General features: G+C 49.6%; 1 protein-coding gene across 7 annotated transcripts in view; it reads left to right on the top strand.

Annotated features, from left to right (window-relative positions):
* Nucleotides 1–18,110, top strand: part of CABIN1 (calcineurin binding protein 1) — a 56,766-nt gene extending 38,656 nt beyond the window's left edge. For all 7 annotated transcript variants that reach the window (XM_083478408.1, XM_083478405.1, XM_083478407.1 and 4 more), the window contains exons 31-37: nucleotides 4,939–5,035; nucleotides 5,125–5,787; nucleotides 6,637–6,711; nucleotides 10,868–11,165; nucleotides 15,338–15,529; nucleotides 16,132–16,355; nucleotides 17,122–18,110. In XM_083478408.1, the coding sequence (XP_083334534.1) occupies nucleotides 4,939–5,035; nucleotides 5,125–5,787; nucleotides 6,637–6,711; nucleotides 10,868–11,165; nucleotides 15,338–15,529; nucleotides 16,132–16,355; nucleotides 17,122–17,265 (1,693 nt within the window). In that variant the 3' untranslated portion in view covers nucleotides 17,266–18,110. The remainder of the gene's footprint in view (nucleotides 1–4,938; nucleotides 5,036–5,124; nucleotides 5,788–6,636; nucleotides 6,712–10,867; nucleotides 11,166–15,337; nucleotides 15,530–16,131; nucleotides 16,356–17,121) is intronic.
* The last annotated feature ends 4,206 nt before the right edge of the window (nucleotides 18,111–22,316 follow it).

Raw genomic sequence — 22,316 nt, 5'->3', positions numbered from 1 at the left:
TATCGCCTGCACTGACTGGAGATGTCAATGAGGATTGAACCTGCGACCTTCTCCAGGCAAAGCAGGCCCCTTTCCCCTGCACTCTGGCCCCTTCCCCACAATGGTAAGGGTCTCAATCCCCTGTGCATCCCTCAGTCAAGAGGCAGGCTGAGACCTTCCAGGGGCCAAAAACAGATGAACTGAAATATTTCATTTGGGGGAGGGGGTGGAATCAATGAAGTGTGGTTTAAACGTTACATTCAAGCATATTCAATTCAAGCTTTGCTGCAGAATCAATGTTTTCTGGACAGCTTGAAAATTGATTAGATTTCAAGAAAAACACATGAAGGCTCTGAAGAGTGCCAGCATACTAAATTTAGCGTGGGTTAACAGCTGTGCTCATAAATATATCTGCTTCCTAGGGATGGCCCCTTGGAAAAAAGTTAATAACCGCTTTATGTTAGATTTGACTGACATCCTATCTCTTCCAGTTCCCCTGTTTGGCATGTATTGCGTGCATTCATTGTGCTAATAATTAATTTTATGAAACAATGCATTTCTAAAAAGAAGAAATCTTCCGCCCACATCACTGCTGGCTTCTGGCTGCTGTCGGTTCTTTGGGTGGAAAGTGGTTTAGGGAGCCAGCGTGGTAGAGCAGTGCTATGGTATAGGGGGAAAGGGGGGCAGGCAGGAAAAACAGTTCATCAGTTCCATACCTCCCGCACTGAATAAGCCAGAACCCCCAAATTCCCAGCTTTCATTTTTTTAAACAAGCAAGCAAATCTCTAATCCTTGTTTTTGTTTTTCATAAATTGAAAATGCCTCTTGATTGCGAAGAACCTCAGAGTGGCAGTCGTAGGGCCCAATGTGAGAGGCTAATTGTTCACTCAGTTGTTTGGTGAGGATCTTGCCAGTTCCTCCCTTTTGGGTTTTTAAACCAATGAACAAAGCTATAGCAATGGCTGACATTTAGGAAAGCAATCTAACTTATTTATTTTATAAAAATATACTGCCCACTCACATAAAATATAAATACAGTGCACAGCAGTATCTGCAAATACAATAAAACATATATTAGGAGTAATAGTATTATGACTACTACTGCCCCTACTACGGCTGCTGCTGTTGTTGTCATCGTCATCATTTGTTACCCTCTCTTCACCCTAAGGTCGCAGGATGGGTTACAACATTAAAGCACAATATTTTAAAAAGTTTTGAACAACTAACTAACTAACTGGCAAAAAACATCCAGAACATGTGTGACTGTCCGTGTGTGATTTTCACTTGCCAGTCACTGACAGCAGGCAGAAACAGGCTAAGTTTTCGCCCTCCTCTCTAGGCTGTCTTTTTGCCTCCATGGCTGCCAAATGGCCAAGTTTCTCCTTAGAGCCTTTGCTCATGCAAAACTTCTATCATGGAGGGCTGCTTTGTGACCCCCTCTGCCCCCCCCCTGCATGGAGTGCTGCTGCATTGCAGTCCTCCTCTTTCCAGTTTTCAATTTAACAACAATAGTCCTCCTTTACATTTGTATCCCTCTTTTTGACTTCCCTCCACTCCTCCTCTGGTTACATAGTGAATACGTTTAATTAAACTGCACGTCTCCCTTAACATCTTTTTTTTAAAAATCTATTTACTTTCCCCCCCAAGATCACATTTTAAATGCTTGATTTTATATTAATCCTGCTAATGTATTTAGTTGTTTACAATGATTCTTTAAATAATCTACATAACATCCCCATTCTTTAATAAAAACACTTTCTTCTTGATATCTTATTATTCCCATACGTTTTGCCATTTCTGCATATTCCATGAACTTTGCTTGCCACTCTTCCTTGATTGGGATGGTGTCCAATACTCTCAATAGGACTGTAGGCCCCTTCTGGGGGACAAATGGTGGGGGTACCCTGGAGAATTGAAACCTCCATACCTTTTCCTCCTCCTTTCCTTTCTCTGCCTATTGGAGAGCCACCTGGGTTGGTGAGAAGTGAATTGTTGAGGTTATTGAGGTTCCCGGCGTTGACTGTCACATCTAATCACAGCTGCACCTTCATTCCCACTTGTATGTTAGCAACAGCAGCCCCCTGCTGTTCAGCTGATTAGCTTCTGAGGATTCCCCTTAGCTAAGAAAACCTCTTTGACAAAAAGAGGAGCTTTCGCTTACCTGCCTGTCACAGAGGGAGCACCATGGCTGAGGCTCTTCATCCCTCCATAATTTCTGGCTGAAGAAGTGCTCATCCACTGATGGGCAGCATCCATAAAAGCTAACTTTTAATAAATTAGGAACATAATTTTACAGTGTTGTTTGGCAAAGAGGAAACAGTTAGAAAGTCAAAGTCTTTCTTAACCTGGATGCCTCTCGATTTCCTCTGGTGATGAAGGTTCATTATCTAAGCTTAAAATAATAAAAAGTTATCTGGGAGAATTGATTGTGGCCCTAGGAGGTCAACCTGATTGCTATGCATTAAGAATAAGTTGCTTGGTTACTCCCTTTTTCATGATGCTAGGCAATGCATCTCTAATTGTGGGCCTCATTCAGTGCCAAGTAGCTGATACGGCCAATTCCAGCCAGTCCATTGCCCAGGAAATCTTGAGAGTACAAAGCCTTCCATGCCCCTTCAGTGCCTTGTCTGAGATGTTCTTCACTGTGTTTGGCTCTCTGGAGACTGGCTGGCATGTTTATTTAGCAGTGGATTAATTTACTCCATCAGGGTCTAATCTGGGGCTGTCTGCAGCAGCATGTTAGGGGAAATGGAATCATCATCACTTCAGTTTTTATCTCTGTGCAGGTGAAGCAGATCTGGCGATGCTCTGTGTATGGATTTGAGTAGATTTCCTGAGTTGGTGCATGGGAAAGACAAACAGCCTTTTTGCGTGCTGGTGCAACAGGAAGGCGTTCTGGAGTTCAGGACAGGCGTAGCTAAGAAGCCCAGCGGATGTCAACAAACCCAGTTAGAAGCCAAACGCGTTGATATTAAGCATGATTTCTAAAAGGATTTAAATATTTGTTTGAGAGCTTTTGCGTGGGTACCCGACGTTGGAAGCAAATGTGGGAGGAGTGTCTTTTTCTGTGTTCATTGTTCCTCTTTAAATAGAAGGCTACGGGCTTTTAAGAGCAAAGCAAGTCAGGCTTTGCTGTTGTGGGCAAGGGCATGCACATGGTGAAACAGCAATGTGGTTGCCCCCTTTGCCCTGTCCCTGGGCTAGCCTTGCCCCAAATGGTTGTGGGTTGAATATAGAAGGAACTCCTCATGAGCAGCTGCAACACTCAATACTACTGGGGGATGGGGCAGCATCATGACCCCACTTCTGAGTCCCTATGTGGGTGCCCTACATACGAGTAACCCATGGATCTCACATACGGGTGAAAACTCAAGGGACGTCCACTGATGGGACTCTACCTAAGCAGGGGGTAAAGAGATGATGGTGCAGACAGTGGCTAAGGAGAGGCCTTCCAGCCTGTGTAGGAAGCCATGAGAAAGACAAAGGCAGTGTTGGCATGAATGTTATGCAAATACTGTTGGAGGTTAATAGAGGAGGAAGAAAGGCCTTGCTCAAGGCCAGGAATGTTAGGCGCTGCTGGTACCTCCAGGGAATCCTCAGCTAGTAGCCATACACTCTGATGATGGAGAAGGCAGGCCTGGCAGACACTATCTCTTTCACAAAAACATTGCTGGGATGAGGAAAGGAGCCGCTGCCCCTGTTGCTTCCTTTCATCAGTTCCCCTCTTGGTGCAGGAGCCTTGGAGGGCTTGGTAGGCCTCAGAATGGGGCCACACAGTGAGGGGCGTATCTTTGGAAACAGCCTCCTAAGATCTAGAGGCGGTTCCCAGTGAGTTACTGAGGGATACGCAACATTCTTGTGCTGGCCTGCTTAGATTCTCAGCATAGCCGAAGGATTTAAACATAGTCCATGCCAGCACGTAATCATTTGTGGCTCTTAAGACTGAAGCTGCCGCTGGATAAAATCGTGAAATGGATGTATTGTTGGGCCTTTGCTTCTGGCTTTGTGTGAGAGCAGCCGAAGGAAGTTTGTTTTCTTTAAGCAAGCTCACTAGACTGGAGTGAAACTTTGTGTATGTGTATGAAAGAAAAAGAGACACACTTGTCTCAGGTTAAGGAAAAACCATTGTAGTCTTCGGTGCATTTTGAACAAAATGATATCTTGGGGACATCTGAAGAGTCCTTTAACTGGATTGGGCCACAGGGGGCATCTCCTCCTGGTCTCAACAGTAGCCAGCCAGGTACTTCTTGGATGTCCACAAGCAGCACCTGAGTGCAAATGGCTCTCTCTCCACGTGTGATTCCCAGGAACCTGGTATTCAGAGGGATCTGGTGGTCTTCTGAAGGTATTTTCAGTCACAGTGGTGAGATGTGGTTAGGATTAACCCTCCTTTGAAGGCTGGTTTGTCAGAAACTGGGTGGGCAAGACTGTCTCCCTTTCTTTTAGCACAGAGCACCATGGTTTTGTTTGTATTGTGGCTCAGCTCACGTCTTGTTTGTGTAGTTAAAAGATGCTTCTGGAGCTTTTTGGTTTAAGGGCTATAGGCTCATAAATATTCATCATCAGCCAAGCTACCTATTTAGCATCGTTGGAGTTCACATGGTTAGGCGGGAGACATCTTCTCCACCAGCCCAAAATGAATATATTTCAGGGCAGGCCTTCTCTATGTCAGGAATGAACTTGAGTAGCAAATGATGTCGTAGCCTTGGACCTGAGCAAAGCACCAGTGGTGGGAAGGGAAACTCTGGCCAGATTGAGCCAAGTGAACTATGGATTCTTAGTTTTGTCCTTTGAAAGGGGTGTGCGGTGGCCAGCAGTTGCTTCATCTAGGTGGTTTTTGGAGGCAGAGAAATCCAGCAGGATCCAGAGCACTTGAACTGCTGTCTCCTCGATTTCAAATGCATCTGCAAGTCCTGTAATCAAATGCCTTCCTGCCCTCTTTTTTCCCCTGTGCTGCAGGAAGTACTTGCGGGATGCAGACCGCCAGGTCCTTGCCCAGCGTGCCTTCGTCCTCACGGTGACTGTGCTGGAGGACATGCTGAATGAGCTCACCGAGGTAAGGCCCTAAAATCCCTGCATGCTTCTTGTGGGGGGGAGAGGCGCCCCTCCTAATTCAAGGGGACAAATTCTTTGTCTCTTTTAAAGGTCTCCGAAGATCCAGATTCCAAGTGCTGCAGCTTTTTTGCGTCCAGGATGACGACCGACGTCTCTAACAAAGCAAATGCGGAAGAAGGACAGGAAACCCTCCCGCAAAAGGCAGCCTTGTCTGAAGGCGGGGTGGCAGCTTATGGTGCAGAGAATGGGGTGAAAGAAGCCGCCCAGGGGGTGCAGCAGACCCCCACCGCCATGGACACAGCAGAGCTACGGGAGGCAACCCCTGAGGGAGAAGCAAAAGAGGCTCCCCAGCTGGGCTCAGCGGAGCTCATGGACTCGGAAGGATATTCTGAGGATCCTGAAAAAATGGGCTCTTCCTATAGAGGCCCTGAGTCGACCCGAGGGCTGCCCGGGCGGATCCCTAAGGACAAAAGCTTAGAGAGCAGCCGGACGGCCGAACTGTCCTTGGAGGAGCTGAGCATCAGCTCTAAGCACCAGCAGTTGGAGGCGGCCAAAGTCCGCGTCCAGGCAGCTCCGATGGAGGAGGTCAGCCAGAGGCCAAGCCGGAAAAGGAAACTGATCGATGACACAGAGTCGGGGAAGACCCTCCTCCTGGATGCTTATCGTGTGTGGCAGCAGGGTCAGAAGGTCATGACTTACGACCTGGCCAAGATCGAGAAGATCATGTCTGAGACGTACATGCTCATTAAGCAAGTAAGCAGCACTGGTGAAATGTGCCTTTGCTGTCACGTTGGGCAGAAGCTGGTGGGATCTTGTATTATTGTTTGTGTTGTCTTATTTGTTCCACGGTGACCGAGGAAGAATGCTGGTGGCTGTCACTGTGGCGGCTTGGTGTGGGCTCTCAGGAGAAGCTCCTTGGGTTCTGAGGACTTCATGGGTGGTGATCAGTCCCCAAATGGTCTCGTTCTTAGAAAATCCAGGGAACTGAGGCAACACCCTCTTCCTGGCCTGACCTATCTGTTTATGCTAAGCCCCGTGGGCCAGGATCAGCACTGCACCAAATGGAGCTCTGGTCAGTTTCCACATTGCCCATTTATTTTTCCAGTATAATTTTTAATCAGTAAGGGACAGTACTGCAGACAAAACCTCCTAGCAGCAGCAGCAGCAGCAGCAGCAGCAGCAGCAGCAGCATGACTGTCTCTTGCAATGATGCAGAGGCAGGGCAGGGCAGGCCAGCAGGGAAGTGTGGATGGTGCAGGTCCAATCAGAACTATCCCAGGCCACATCCATCTATTCTGCTCACACACCATCCCAGTCTGTGGCAGCAGCACCTCTGCCAGGGGGCTGGGCCTGTAGCGCCACTCCTCAAAGTTGTCCCCCTGGTCAGGCCAATGAGGGTCATTAAATTAGTCACCCAGGAGGGACACAACACGAGGTCCGATTGAAATTTTGCAGAATGAATCCACTCGCCAAGACTTCGATTGCAAGTTGCATTGTAGCAAATTTCAAGTGAGGGTTTGTTGCCTTTTGGCTCTGGAGGCTGCCTTTCCTGTGGGCATTTGTGGACTTGCTTCTGCTCATGGTGTGGGTTTCTTTCTGCAGGTGGATGAAGAAGCAGCCTTGGAACAAGCTGTCAAGTTCTGCCAGGTGCACGTGGGGGCCTCTGCACAGAAGCAAGTAAGTTCCAAGCTTGCTAGGCTCTTGAGCACCACCAGGTGTGTGGCATCCCCAGGCTTGCAAGAGAAGGAAGCAGAAGATCCCCCTCCAGCTTTGGGGCCATTTGCTCTCCTTTTCGCCATACATATAGCATTTTTTTATTTTTATTTTGTATTCCGCCTCTCCATAGTTCAAATTGTAATTATAAAATATGCATCCGTCTGGAATTGATGTGGAGGATTTTCCATGATGATGATGTGTATTGCAAGTAAGATTTGTATACAGTGGTCCCTCGGGATGCGAACGAGATCCATTCCGGAGCCCTATTTGCATCCTGAAGCGAACGTAACAAGCGATGGCGCGTCTGCACATGCGCAGGTCGTGTTTTGCCGCTTCCGCGCATGCGTGTGACGTCATTTTGAGCGTCTGCGCATGCGCGAGCGGCAAAACCCGGAAGTAACGCGCTCCGTTACTTCCGGGTTGCCATGGAGCGCAACTCAAACGCTCTCAACCCGAAGCACATTCAACCCGAGGTATGACTGTACAGGTATTTGACATGCATTATTTTGTTCATGTTAATAGCCTGACGAGATCTACAATATTTCAGTCAAAGCTTCTTTGGTCACCCATCTGGGATGTTACAGCGGGACAATCCCTGCCTGGATCAGGGGGTGGTCTCTAAGGTGACCCCTTCTAACTTTGTAACCCTTAGTAACCCAAAGTCCAGCAGGCTGAATTCATCTGGCCACTGGCATTCTTCTCATTTGGCACATGGCTAGATTTCTCATTCTCTTGTCTTGAAATAAGCATACTCATTCCATGAAATGTGATAAAATTATTGCATATTGAATATTGTAGTTTTGTTTTTAGTTTCGCTACCTGCTTAGTAAACAGTAAAGTTTAGTGAGGCTTTTTGAGATGCTTTTCTCAGCTCTGACTTTCTTCTTAGAAGGAGGCTTCAGACAGGTTCTTGACTTGGGTGGAATTTTGCCTTCCTTTCTCTCTAAAGCTGGGAGAGGGGGGCGGTGTTCAGCATAAATTCTCGGGACCTTACAAACAGCTTTCTACCGTGGTGCCCTTTGTTTTTCTTTAATTGTTCCATCTGTGTGGAATACCATCTCCTTGATTAGAAAATCAAAAGGCCCTGAAGTACAAATGTTCCAGCATAACCCACTAATTAGCCCCCTTGTTCTCCGTGCCTCTTGGGGCTGCCGTGTTTGAAAAATAACACCATTGCAGTTGTTAATTGCTAGCGTGCATCGAGGAAGTTAGCAGTCAGTGTGTGAAGCAGCCCGCTAAAGCGAATTGGCTTGATTAACCCCCTTGTCCTTTCACAAGCCATTCATGTTCCTGGACAAGCAAGCTGGTGATTCTCTCAGGAGGAAAACACTCCTCCCTGCAGCCCCACCAGCTGGGGATGCTGCTTGTTGTTGTTGTTTAGTCATTTAGTCGTGTCCGACTCTTTGTGACCCCATGGACCAGAGCACGCCAGGCACTTCTGTCTTCCACTGCCTCCCGCAGTTTGGTCAAACTCATGCTGGTAGCTTCGAGAACACTGTCCAACCATCTCGTCCTCTGTCATCCCCTTCTCCTTGTGCCCTCCATCTTTCCCAACATCAGGGTCTTTTCCAGGGAGTCTTCTCTTCTCAAGAGGTGGCCAAAGTATTGGAGCCTCAGCTTCAGGATCTGTCCTTCCAGTGAGCACTCAGGCCTGATGTCCTTCAGAATGGAGAGGTTTGATCTTCTTGCAGTCCATGGGACTCTCAAGAGTCTCCTCCAGCACCATAATTCAAAAGCATCAATTCTTTGGCGATCAGCCTTCTTTATGGTCCAGCTCTCACTTCCATACATCACTACTCTCATGTGAATGCAATTAGTTAGGCTCCCCACCTAAAGATGTCCCAGTAGCTCATTTCAGGCTTGTTGATGCTGCTGGGATTTGTAGGGTTCTGACCGTCCTGAAGGCAGTTGGTGGCAACCAGCCCTAGCTCAGGGCCAGAACACTTGCTTTGCATGCAGAAGGTCTCCACTCAGACCCCCAGCAGCATCTCTGGGTAGGCCTGGCAAAGACACCCTGCCTGAAACCTTTGGTGAGCCATTGCTTGCCAGTCAGTGTAGAGATGACACCAAGTTAGATGGCTTGGGGTCTGCTTCCTGCCTTCCTGAGGTGAAACCCCTTTAACACCCTTCTTCATGTGCCTCCTTCACTTAAGGTCCAGAGGGTGTCAACACAAAGATGGGCCTTTTCTGTAGTGGCTCCCATTTGTGGAACGTCCTCCCCAGGGAGGTTCAGCTGGCACCTTCATTACAGTGGTACCTCGGGTTAAGAACTTAATTCATTCTGGAGGTCCGTTCTTAACCTGAAACTGTTCTTAACCTGAGGTACCACTTTAGCTAATGGGGCCTCCCACTGCCGCCACATGATTTCTGTTCTCATCCTGAAGCAAAGTTCTTAACCTGAGGTACTATTTCTGGGTTAGCGGAGTCTGTAACCTGAAGCGTCTGTAACCTGAGGTACCACTGTATATATATTTTAGGTGCCAGGTGAAAACATTCCTCTTCACCCAGGCCTTTGGCTGATTAATATTCTACAGCCTTTTAAATGGGTCTGTGGGAAGAGGGGTTTGTTGTTTTGTTTTGATTATTTTACTTGTGTTTTTATCTTGCGTTTTATTCTGTGAACCGCCCGTAGTAACGATGTCACCAAGGGGGAAGAGGGAAACTGCGCTTGGACTGAAATCCCCTGTTCCCCCTTGCCTGGGAGCAAGTCCCAATGAACCTAGCCTTCTCTAAAGGTCCCTCTACCCCTGTGGGAGCATTGGGATCGGTGCCTGAGGCTCCCCTCTCTGGACCACCACCAGCAGCCATTAGGGTGGGGGCAATATGGATGGGACTTCCTCCACGGAGGCCTTTGTGAGTTGGGGGCCACAGAGGGATGCCTCCTCCATATTCCTCCCAACCTCTGTCCTTGTCATTGTAAGTTGGCTTGTGAGGTGTTCAAAGGGTAATTTAAATAAATAAGCAAAGGTTCTTGGGTTTGTGCAGATGCAGGGGGGAGGAACTGAGGTTTTGACTGCCTGGGTCCCATAATGCCGCCTCTGCAAAGGGCGTTTTCCCCATGCAGCCTTGCCTGCCTCTGCTCCAGCTTTGCAGTCTCTGACCCCCACCCCCTGCAATGCGCTTGTGCCTTAGGAGATGCCCGTTAGCAGCGGGTGGGAGGGAGGAGGGCTCCTCTGCTAATTGCAGGCCTTGTCTTTCCTCGCTGGGATTTGCCTTTCTGAGAGACTCCCTCGGAGCTGAGGCTGCATGTTCTTAGCATGCTTGGAGGAGCTGTAGGTAGCAGACATTTCTCTCCTCTTGCGTTGTGCTTCATTTCTGTTACTGTCTAGAAGAAGGGTGTCTTTATCTGCACGGGGTGGGATGGGAAGGAAAGCAGCTTGGGCCAGGGAGGAGTCTCTGGGCATCAGCTGGAAGCAGAAGCCGTGCCACACCTCCATGGAGAGTTGGCCCTCCAGACCCATTTCAGCAAGGGGGCACTTGGAACCTCCCGCCACCAGTTCACTGACCCAGATGTGGACCAGCAGTCCATGTCTCCTGCCTCAGCCAGCTGCCCTTCTTTTCTTCCTCTGTTTCTGAGGTGTATCAAATGCCCTTTCCCCCCCTAAAGTATCTCTTTTGAAGAAAAATATCATCCATTTTGTCTTGACCTTGGGAACTTTGACTAATCCAGATTTAGCAGTATTGGCCAGTTTTTGACCTTAGGGCTTGTGGGCGGGTTGGGAAGAGAATGTGTGAGAAAAGTTTGTATGTGACTTTTTTTCTTGGTTAATCTGCTTAGCGCTGTAGAAGTGATGCTGATGTTCGGCTCCTAGGCAATATATCCCTTTGAAATTTGTGCTTCTTTATTGAAAAAAAATACCAATTTATATGCCACTTAGAGTTGACTCTCTGTGGTGTACAACTGACTCAGTACAATACAGCTAAAAATCAGTAAAACTATAAAATCAGGATACAGTTCATTGTTAATTCCTTGACCCTATTGATGCTTCTTTCCCCAGATCCTCTTGGTATTTGGAGCTCCTGGGTGGAGAAGGTCTTTCCTCTTGCCCTGAGCTGGCTGCCGCAGCAGCCTTTCCCCCTCTCCTTCCTTACAGCCTTTGCTTGTCTCCTCCTCCAGGCTACAGGGGAAGCACCAACCACTCCAAAGCACCCGAAGGACAGCAAAGAGATCTGCTTCCCAGCCGCCCCCGCCTCTCTGACGCCTCCCGCTGGGACTGCCTACTCCCTGGCTTCAGAGGCCCTCCTGAGAGCAGCAGCTGACCTGCAGGCCAAGCCCAAGACAGCTTCTCCCCCATCCTCCTCCTCGTCTTCCTCCTCCTCCTCCTCTGCCAGCGTGCTGCTACTGCTGCCGCCCCAGGAGCAAACCAGGGCAGAGAGTGTCGAAGAGGCCCCTGTTGTCTCCAGCCTGGTCTGTGGTGAGCTACATCTTTGCAGAGAAGCTTTATAGAGTTGCCCAAAGCATCTGTGCATCCCAGTGTCATTGTGTCTGTGAAACATGTCTGTGGTTTCTGGCTTGGGCAGGGGGTGGGGAGGCTATTTTTGACACAGCTCCTCAAACTACAGCTCACCTTCCTTGCTCCCATGTGGCTCTTTGCACGGAAGGGTTTAAATGCTTCGTGCAAAAGAATGAAGGTGAGGTCACAAGCGGCTTGGCACAGAATTCCACCAGAATTTGCTTGTTTTATATTTATAAAAATACTTACTGTAAAGATGGATCGTAGCGGTTTGCAACAATATAAAAGCACAAAGCTGGTAGTCAAATCATAAAAAGTTAAAAGCAAGAAGAAATTTAAAACCTGAATTCCACCCAGTGTCTGTGCACTATTGTCCAAAGGATGCAGAGATGGCAGCTGGATCCATTTAGAATGTTTTGGGTCCAGCTTCAGGAGGAATGATGAGGCAGTGCAGCACCTCAGCCCAATTCTCTTCTGCAAACATCAACTGCAGATCATCCCGTGCAGGGTTTGGGGAGTTGAAGATTTCTCATTATCTTGGTGGGGCAGGGGGCAGATCAGACCCCCGCTTGATGTGGTGCACTGCAGGCAACCACATCCCTGCCTGCCTGAGCCACATTCTGGGTGCGGTTGCTCCTTACACAGTTGAGCCACTTCAGCAAAAACCCCAAAAGGGACGGACAAGTTGGTAGTAGCCACATGGCTGTGATGAACCATTAGTGGCTGAGATGGGAGCATTTGGATCCTTGTGTCCTTCAGGCAGAGAGCTGAAAGCATGAAGCCTTTTGGGGGTGGGGAAAGCTTTGCAAATTGCTAAAGTCTTGCCTTACTGAAGGTAGCAAAGAGCTACTGCTGCCGCCACCCTGCAGCGGGTTTGTTTTTGAGAGAAGGGGCTCACTGAAATGATGTCCCCTGTTTGTGGGCGTTATGTGTGAAGCGCAAGATGAGCTGGTGAGAATAGGAACCGCCAACTAATGAAGTCGTGAACCCCAAAGCACCAGCTCTCAGCATCCGCGGGTGCTGATGGGTTTCCTTGGCAACAGGTTGGGAAGGAGAGGTGGAGGGGGCTGTTGGCACATCCGAGGTTTCTCTCTCCAGCCTGTTTCTTCTTTGGTAAAAGCTGGGAGAAGGAGGAAGGCCTGGCCTGCCTTGTCCCTCTCACACAGCTGTGCCGAAGGGGGCTGCTTCAGGCTGAGTCTCAGAGGGCTTTGGGGGGTCCATCCCTGAAATCTCAAAAGCCAGCTCTCTCTGTTTGTATGCACTCAGTAGTTACAACTCTGGTTTTCTTTTCGAGAGCAGTACTTGAGTTGAAGTGCTAGGCATTTGAAGATGGCTTACATCTCTGCCTTGTTGTCTGTTTTGCTGTGGAGGTTATGGATATTGCTGCACTTGAATTATTTTTCCCCAGGGGTTTCGCAAAATATGCATTAAAATGTACGACACCAGAAAACGAGTTTCTGATCTCCTCTAGAGTGCCCCCCCCCCTGCATTCGCTCTGCCGATTCAGACTCCTGGGACCTCGACTCCACCTCCCAAGGAGAAGGAAGTGTGTGTTTTGTTTTCAGATAGGCGTAGCAGAGCCCAGCATCTCATAGCCCAGGTTCCAACAGTGGGAGTGGGGGGACCCCTCCCCCCGAAATGTTTCAGGCAAGGCAGCCCTTGAGTTGACTCCGCATTCTGGCCTCCATGTTTTTACCTGAATTGGATACTTCACAGAGCAGTGCTCTTACTCTAGAGGAGGTGCAGAGATCCTTTGTGCCTCCAGATGTTGCTGACCTACAGCTCCCATCATCCCTGGCCATGCTTGCTGGGGCTGATGGGAGTTGTAGTTCAGCAACATATAGGGCCAGATGTTCCAGTTCCAGTTAAATACAAGGTTGAGAGGATGTTGCTGCAGCTCTTCTTGGGAGCGGTCCCCACATGACATTTAACTCTCACCTTTGAGTGCCATGTCTAAGAGCATAATGGGAAGGTTTGTGTCTGTTTCTGAGATCGACATTGGCCCCATTGAAATGACATCTTTTGCTTATGAAGAACCTCATGAAAGGAAGCACCCTTCCCCTTTCAGCTGTGCAGACCCTGCCAGCTAAATCTCAAGGTGTTCTCATCTGGCACATGGTTCTCCCTGTGAGGAAGGCCAGTTCTGTTCTCTGGCCAGTTGGGGATCCCCAGCACCAACATCTCCCTTACAGTGTGAACAAAGGGCCAGACAGCACATCTTCACTGCAATGAAGGCAGCTGCCATGTGTCTCTGATTCCTCTCTAAATGAGCTAATTTCAGTTGGGGTCATGGTGACTGAAGGTGAGTGGACTTGGGACTGTGGTCTACACACACCCCAGAAATGCCCCACTGAAATTAAGGGCACAGTTTGCTCCGGGAGGGCCAGCCTAGCCTTCCTGAGTTGGACTACCAAGGACCCACTTGGTGGAAGGAGAGCTAATCTGGGTTGTGGCCCCTCTTCCTGAGGCAGTCGGAAGGCCGGGCCTGATTCTGACCAGCTGCCCTTCAAGGGGAGGAGGACCTCAAGTCTTGCCTAAGTCCTAAAGAGCTGGGCTCCCAACTGCCTCTGCTTTCAGATGCAGATATGTGATAGATACTTAGGACTAGCAGAAGCAAAGCCAAGTCAGAAGCAGCTGTTGTGTCCTCTCATTGGCGGGTATGTGGAACGTTAAGAAAATGAACACATGGCTTAAAATCAGAGGCAGGGTGTGTATTATATCATCTTTATCCTCTTCAGCCACAGGGGAGCCCCCAAACCTCTCTCCACAGACAGCCATTAGCAAGTGTCTGCCAAAGAGGAAGTGGCAATTGACATAGGACCTTGTCACTTGATGCAACAGAGGAGGCCGCCAGCCAGCCCACTTGATGTGCTTCCCTTTTCTTCCCCATTGATCAGAAAGGAGAGCCTGTGTTTCACTGTGAAGGCAGCTGCATTCAGGCAGGGCCTGTGACTCAATGGAAGCCGGACAGATCTGGCTGAGTGGCAGGCATTCCAGTCCGGCTCAGTAAATATTTAGCAAGATAAGCCCCCCACAGTCAGAAGAAGAGTTCGGATTTGATATCCCGCTTTATCACTACCCGAAGGAGTCTCAAAGTGGCTCACAATCTCCTTTCCCTTCCTCCCCCACAACAAACACTCTGCAAGGTGAGTGGGGCTGAGAGACTTCAAAGAAGTGTGACTGGCCCAAGGTCACCCAGCAGCTGCATGTGGAGGAGCGGAGATGCAAACCCGGTTCACCAGATTACGAGTCTACCGCTCTTAACCACTACACCACACTGGCTCCAGCTGCCATTAGGCAACAGAGCTGCCGCTGCATCTTTCAGAAGGGAGAAGGGGAGCCACTAGCAACCTCACATCTGCCTGGCCAAAGGGGACCTCCTGTTGATGTCTTGTCTGCATACAATCTGGGAAGCTGTGGGTGGGCAGACCTTTGCTGGGGGCCTGGCTAACCCAGAAGGTTTCTGGTGCAGAAGGCTCCACTAGTCACTTCCGTTACTTATTCAACACCCTCCCCAGGTCTTACATGATTGACGTGTTGGGCCTTGGCAAAAGCTGCCCTCCATGTGGAAACTTCCTGGGTCTTTGCTGTGCCAGTTGCTGGGAATTGCTTGTGGGTTTCTTCCCCCCCCCCCATTGGAGCATCTAATTAGATGCTGGGCCTCCTTTGGCTTGAACCAGCTGCTGCAGCTGTGCTCTTGCTATGCCCTTTTGTATTCTCACTGTGCTGAGTGCAACATGGAGGTGACAGTGGTCATAAATATGTCTGGTTCCCTACTCTGAGCGCAACCCAGCCACCTTCTCTCCGTTGGACTGCCCTTTGCCAGGAGAGTTTCTCTTGCAGCTCCCTGAAAAGCCAGGTCCTTGTGGCTTTGCTGCATTAAACCGGTAATCATATAACCCTCACTGAACTCAGTGGGACTTTCTTTTGAGTAGACCGGTGTTGGGTTGCACTGTTGTTGCTGTACACCATACCTGGAGTCAAGCACATGCCCACTTTTAAGTATTCTACATGAAGTCTTCACAGTGAAGCCCCGTGAAGTCCACATGGCATGAGCATAGTTCCCATTTCTATGGTTGGTAGCAGAGAGAGGGATATCTTTTGAGTCATCTTAGCTCATCTTGTTTATGCAGAGGAGGAGGAGGAAGAAGAAGGCAAGCTAGACCGGCCTCTGGAAGGAGCAGGCTTGCAGCAGCAAGAATCCCACCTCTGCCAGCAGATGAAGATGGCGACGGTGGCCCCCTCGTCCAATCTGATGCCCTGGCAAGTGGAGCTGGAGCCTGTGACCAGCACCAGCGTTGGAGGAGGGCAGGTCTGCGGCCGAGGTAAGGGATGCCCAATGAAGCCTTTCGGGATCTTGGAGAAGGTGGCTTGGATAGAACAGAGTACAGTATGAAAATATGCATGGGCCAAGCAGGCAGGAAAGCCTCTCTGAGAACAGATAGCATTTTGGCAGGTAGGAGGGCAAATTCCTAGGAGCTCAGTGACAGAGGAGCACGTGGAAGCCCTTGGTGGCATCTCCAGGCAAGGCAATACTGAGCCAGAGGCAGCTTCCCATGTTACTCAAGTGTAGGGCGATCTTTTGGCAATCTGTAGTTTTCAGTGAGTTCCTCCCTGGGGTGCCCTCCATTGCCACAGAGAAGGGTAGGAGGGTGGTGGCTAAATCTGAAGGTAGGAGACTGGAGTGCTGGCAGGGCAGGCAGCAGTGGTGGCTTTTCTTCAAGCAGGAGCCCATTCAGGGTACGGTGAGTAACCCTCTCCTGGGGGGAAGCAGGAAGCTCTTTTTCTTCCCAGTCACTTACAGAGCAAAGAGCCCAGGGCTCAAGCCCAGCCTGTTGCTGGTTCTGCTCTGGTGCAGACATTCTTTTATTATGACATGCTTGTTCGCTCAAAGACCCTCTTCCGAGCTGACATTTCCTCCTCTCAGCCTCCAGCTCCAAGGCTCACCTCTGCTCCGAAACGCCACAGCCCTCCGCGGGGAGCAAGGCCGACGCCAGCCGCATCAAGACCCGCGTGTTTCCCAGCATGCCCAAGCTCTTCATCCCCTCGTCCGTCACCAAGTTCCCACCGGAGATCACCGTCACCCCCCCAACGCCCACCCTCCTCTCCCCCAAGGGCAGCATTTCGGAAGAAACCAAGCAGAAGCTAAAGGTACTTACCAGGGTTTGGGGCAGGAAGTGCCATTGGGGCCCCAGTCATGCTTTGAATTTGGCAGAGAGAATTTGTGTGCGCAGACTGGGGTGGCAGTGGAGGAGACCGTCCAGGCAGCTGCAGACAAGAGTCCTTTGTGTCCTCTTTGCCTCTTCCCTGCCCCCTTGGGTTCTCAGGTGGGCGTAAGGAACCCATCTTCTGTTTGGGGTTTGTAAAACATAAGAACAGCCTTCAGGTCAAAGAGGGCCCACTTAGTCTAGCCTCCAGCTGCCTCCGAGAAGCAGGACCTTAGCAATTCCAACACCCCAGGAGGGCCTCATCCAGGCTTGCTGATCCCTGACTTCTTAACCTTGGAGGGGGGGGGCTTCTTCTGTTCCCCAGCCAAAGCAAGATCCATCCTCTGTTTGGTCATAGCAGGAATAAGGAACAAACTTTATGGCTGGACAGGCAGGCAAAGTTGGGGGATGGCACCTGCGCTACCCTTTTGCAAACAGCCTTGTTGGAAGGACTGGGCGGGGGCAGAAAGACTTCCCTCCCTCCCTCCTTCAGCCTGGAGTGTTGCCATGTTAATCTAGGATAACTACCACACCTGGTTAAGAAATCTCCTCCGTAGTCTCCCTCCCACCCATTGCTTGTATTGGAAGCACTGCAGGTTTTCAAGATGATTAAAGCAAGCTCAGGTGGGGTGGAGGGAAATGCTTTGAGGGGTAGTAGATCTTCAGAATTTTTAAAAATGAAAAAACCCTCTTCCCTTTGTCTGGGCCAGTCTGCTATCCTTTCAGCCCAGTCTGCGGCGAATGTGAAGAAAGAGACCCTTTGCCAGCCAGCGCTGGAGATTGTAGAAACCTCAAGCCAAGAGTCTTCGCTGGAGAGTGACTCTGATGAAGAGGATGACTACATGGATGTCTGAGGGGTGCTGGGCGGGGGGCTCTGTCCTCCCTTCCCCTCCCCTCCCTCTGGCTTCTCTTTCCAGCATCACAGCCAGCCAGCCACCAGCCATTACCACCTTCAGTGCTGCTGCCTCTGCTGTTGCCTTTAACTTACGGGGCAGCCGAAAGCTCACCACTGTCACCCCCAAGCCAAATCTGCACTTAAATCCCTTGGCACCTCCTCACTCATTTCCCCCTCTTTAAATGGACGGCTTTTACAGGAGGCAGCAGTAGCAGCATTTGGCTGGCTGGCTGGCTAAGCAGGAGAGACTGGACTTGGTCTTGCCTCCTTCGTTACTTTAAGCAAAACCGTGGCTTATTTTATCGCGGTGTCTTAAAAGGACCAGGCGGGAGAGACAGCTGGCAACCTCACTAGGACTCTAGGACTGTTGGACAAGCGGCGAAAGCTGAGTGGATGCAGGGCACCTTTGTTCTTATCAGGAAACGGATTTCAGTACCATTTTGGTAATGTCTGCTTTTTACAGAACGACACAAAGAAGGGTATATGTTTGTTTTTTAAGTATATATATAAAAATATATGTGGAGGGATTGCTCACATTTATATGGGGAACATAAAGGAAGCCCAGCATTTTTTCTACTGAATGTTGACATTGTAATATAAGGAATACAAACCCTGCACTTCAATAGTGGGGCGTGTTGTGCCCACAGCATGTGTCACAGAGCTTGCCAGGCAGGGTTTCAATTTCTGGGGGGTGGGGGTGGGGGGGAGGTGGGAGAGGACAAGGGTTAAATAAATGGTGCAGTGCAAAGCTTTGTAATAATAAATATACATTTTTTAAATAAAGTGAGAACACGTTTCTCCCAAGCCTCTTCTCTGCTGTGCCCGGAATGCTCCTTCACCCTTTCATCCGCTTTCCTCTCCCTCCTCCCAGGTCTCTAGAAGAGGCAAAGAAATCTGAATTTTCAGGGAGAGCGGCCCCCGCCTCAGGGCAAGCAGTGAGAGAGCTGAGTTACAGCTGATGCAAGGGATTGTGGAGTAGAGAAGGCCTCTTCCCCTTCCTCCCTGAGCATGCTGAAGTGGGCTGGGTCTCCTCAGTCTCTGCTGGGGCCGGAACATTTTTCATCCAGCCGTGTGAGCCAAGTGGCAGACTTGGGGCACAAGAGCAGCCTCCTTTCCTCCTCTCCTGTCAGGGCTGTTTGCTTCCCAGCTAGGAAGATTCTCTGGTTCTGTACACACAGCAAGTTGGTGTTTCTCTACCTCCTCCTCCACCATTTCCAATTCCATTGGCACACCGTTGTCCACATCAGGATGGCTGGATGTGTCTCCAAGTTGCCTTCTGTCCTACCCAGTGGGCGGAGCATGGTCGTTTTCAAATAGGATAGATGCTGGTTTTAGGGAAGATGCACCCAGGTGCATTAATTCTCAAGAAACCGGAGAGGATAGAGGTGGCTTATGGCTGACACCATATGTAAGCGACTACACAAACAAGTGTTGGGAGTGCAGTGGATGCAGAGTAAGAGGGACCCAGTTAGCCTGATTCCCCACCAGTAGCAGCAGGGTCAGGGAACTGGTACATTTTCAGAGGGGGGAAAGGGGTCATTGAGGCAGCTTCACTTTAAAAGACTGGGTGTGGCCTCAGGGACAAATGAGCAGAGGTCCACTGGACATAGCAGTTTCTTCCCTTAGATGCCCTTCAAATGATTCACAGCTACAGCCTCGTTCTGTGTAGGGAGCACAGCAATCATGGCAAGAGCTCAACTCTGTCAGCTCTGAAGAAGCAACAGCTTTAAGCAGTTTTAGGGGAAACCTCCATCCCTTCCCCTGAAACGATTGCAATCCCCTAAAATCACAGATCTAAAAAATAATTGAATATCCGTGCTCCCCTGCCCCAATTCACAATGATGGGATGGATTTCATTTCCCTAGAGTGGCCGGGGAAACTTATTGAAGATTCTTATTTACAGTTGGTTTTGGGAGGCCCAAATCCTGCTGTGCCTTAGACAAGGCAGGAGAAGAACAGCAATCTCTGGCCTTAGAAGAGGATTTTTTATATATTTCCTTTTCTTTTACTGCATGGATGTGAAACTGCCTCACAAAAAGTTTATGAAATATTTCTTTTCCCAAGAGACGTCTGAATCTTTCCTTCTCCCTTTATGGCCTCCAAGGACTGGGGGGGTCAGGCCAGACTCTGGAAGTGTTCACTGTTGGAGAAAAGCAAATGCATTTCCTTCTACTGTATTGAGTTTCTAATTAATGCATGTGTTACTTTAAACCACATGAGGGCACTGTCTGTGTAGCAATCTAGCCAGCACTTGCTTGTAGCTTCTTTTTCTAGGTTAACTCTACCCCTAAAAGCTGGACCATTTATTCTCACCAGACAAGAAGATGCCTGCTATTCTCTTTTTCATCTCTACTCTTCCTATAAATACTTCTGCATGAATAAAGCCTTTGAACTCCAGAAACTGATCATTCCAATCGCATTTACCCAAGCTGTAAAGGCTGCTAACAGTCACGTACCCAGCCTCACGTATGTCCTCCTATGTTCTCTTCATGTTTTGAAGAAAAGACTGTTGGGCTGCCCTAACCATCCCTTCTCCCCTTCCTTCCTTCCTTCGAGGCCAGATACCAGGGCTGTCCAGAACTATGGAGAAAAATAGAAGAGACAAGCCATGGAAAAAGATTAAAAATATTTTCTCTTATCTCCCCACCCCCTCCAGTGCTCTGGGAGCCCCTACAGTGAGTGGAGGGTAGTAAATTGACCAATCCATACTTGATGCAATTAACTGTTAAAATCTCCTGTTTAAGAGAGGAACTAATGAGGCACTTGTGGAACCGATGATGCTTTCCCTTGGGCTTTACCCCACTTGTCTGGTCCTGTAGGAAAGTCGGAAGCGGGAGCACCTAGCAGAGTGCACTTTCTTTCAAGTTAGGGACAAGGCAGTGATGGGACAGTTTATGTGGGAAAGTGGTAGGAGGAGATGAGCAGTGCAGGGGCTGTTAAAAGATCAGGGCAAAGGCTCCCTAATCTCCTCCTAGCCCAACACCCTGTTCCCAGTAGAAAGCCCACAGACAAGACCTGAGTGCAACGGCAGTGCTCCCCATTCCTTGAAATTCCCCGGCAGCTGGTATTCAAAGGCATCCCACCTCCAAGAAGAACCCAGGGAGGAAGAGCCTAGCTTGCTGGATCAGACCAAAGGGAGCCCATCAAGTGCAGAGTCCTGTTTTCTCAATGACCAATCAGATGCTCCACAGGTTAGAAGACCACAAGCAGGACCTGAGAGCTCTAAATCATCCAGTAGCAAAAGGAAAAAGTCTGTCCTTTAGTTTTATCAGCCAAATATGTGTTGGGTCTGCTGCCCTTTGTCTTGGGGGGCAAGCAGTGAACTTTATTGGTTCTCCGTTTGAACATTCACAAGATTCACCTTGATCTGAATAGAAGCCTTGCAAGGTGCTGGCCATAGGAATGAAGTTTATGGCTTGCAATCCTAAATCTCGTTGAACTCTGAACACACCACTGATCCCAGGTTCCATTTGGCCCAAGGCTGCTTGATGACAGAGGGGAGAGAACAGGTGCATTGGAGGCTGGTGGTCCAATCCTGTGCATGTTTGCTCAGAAGAAAATCCCACTATGTTCACTGTAGGTAGCATTAAAGCCTGAGTTACAAGCGAGCCCAGGATGTGTAAGCCCAGTATCAATTTCCAGCTTCTGAAAAGCCAAGTGCTCTGAATCACCTCTTGCACCAGCCTTCATGTTATTCCTAATCAGCGAGTAAGATCACTAGCTCAGGGGTCAGCCAAGGTTTATCTTGCCTGGAAGGGATTGGTCCTGCAGAGATCCTTCCGTGGGCCGGATTGCACACGCGCCCATGGTTTTTGGCACCTGCACGTGCACAGATGTGATTTTCAGTGCCTGCGTCTGTGCAAACGCGATTTTTGGCACCGCGGAAGCGAGTCCCTGTGCCGCACTACGCCGGTTTAGCGCAGTGTGCAAGCGAGCAGGCAGCTCAGTTTGGTGGTGGCTCGTGGGCCGGTCAAACGACCTCCGCAGGCTGCTTCTGGCCCATGGACCTCAGGTTGCTGACCCCTGCACTAGCTGTATGTATAGGAAGTGACTTGGGAAAGCTGAACCTGCTGAACTTCTGCCTGGTCATGCAGCATTATATTTCAGGAGACACATTTGTGGAGTGGGCTTGCTCATGCAAGCAACCCTCCATTGTCCCTGGATCTCAGGCCACATCCCAGCGGCGGAGCAAGGGTGGTGCGGTGGAGGCAGGACGCCCCGGGTGTCACCACTGAGGGGGGTGACAAAATGCCAGGCTGCACTCACCGCGGGGTCTGCAGTGCGCCCGAGCCACGTGGCTTTGGCGTGCACAGGCTCTGCACTGCTCAAACGGTTCACCTGCTGCCTCCCCCTCAGCTGTAGGGTGGCTGGGTGGGAGGAGGCAGGCAGACTCCTCGGAGCGTCCTGCCCTGGCTGACCCCGACCCCGCAGGCGGCTAGCCCTGCCCCTAGGCGCCGCTCCAAGCGCCCAGTCGGCTTGCTCCACCGCTACACATGCCTGAACCATCAGGGCATTCACTCAACCCTGTGCGGTCACTGTCTTGCTTGTCCATCTAGAATCCAATTCTGTCATCGCAGCTGAGGCTGCTCTAGGGCTTTTTTGTTTTGCAACATGCGGTCCTGATTTCCAAAGCAAGTTTTTTGGGTGGGGTGTTTGTGTTCCACGTATTAGTTGCAGATTACGATATTATAGGGATGGATGACCAGCACTGACAATGCATCTTCTGTTTTCCTGCTGTTGTGGGGAGATTAAAGGTGACTTGTTTTAATTCTTCCACTTGTGAGATAAAGGCTGCCTCTGCTTGCTCCCAAGGATTTATATGGGCAATTAGAGGCTGGAGTCTGAAAGGTCTCAATTAGGAAGTCAGGGGAGGGATCTCTTTACAAGCACCTCTTAAGAAAACTCCCATTAAAGGGAAGCCAGGCCATCAGCCTCTGCTGCGTCGATAAGTATTGAACAAATTAAAAGCCGTTCTCCCCCTAGTACTTGCTGCTTGATTTAGTGCTAGCG

The sequence above is a fragment of the Podarcis liolepis genome (genome assembly GCF_965112155.1).
Source record: "Podarcis liolepis genome assembly, chromosome: 15".
Lineage (NCBI taxonomy): Eukaryota > Metazoa > Chordata > Lepidosauria > Squamata > Lacertidae > Podarcis > Podarcis liolepis.
The sequence above is the reverse complement of the archived record's forward strand: the minus strand, read 5'-3'. Positions and strand labels throughout refer to the sequence as shown.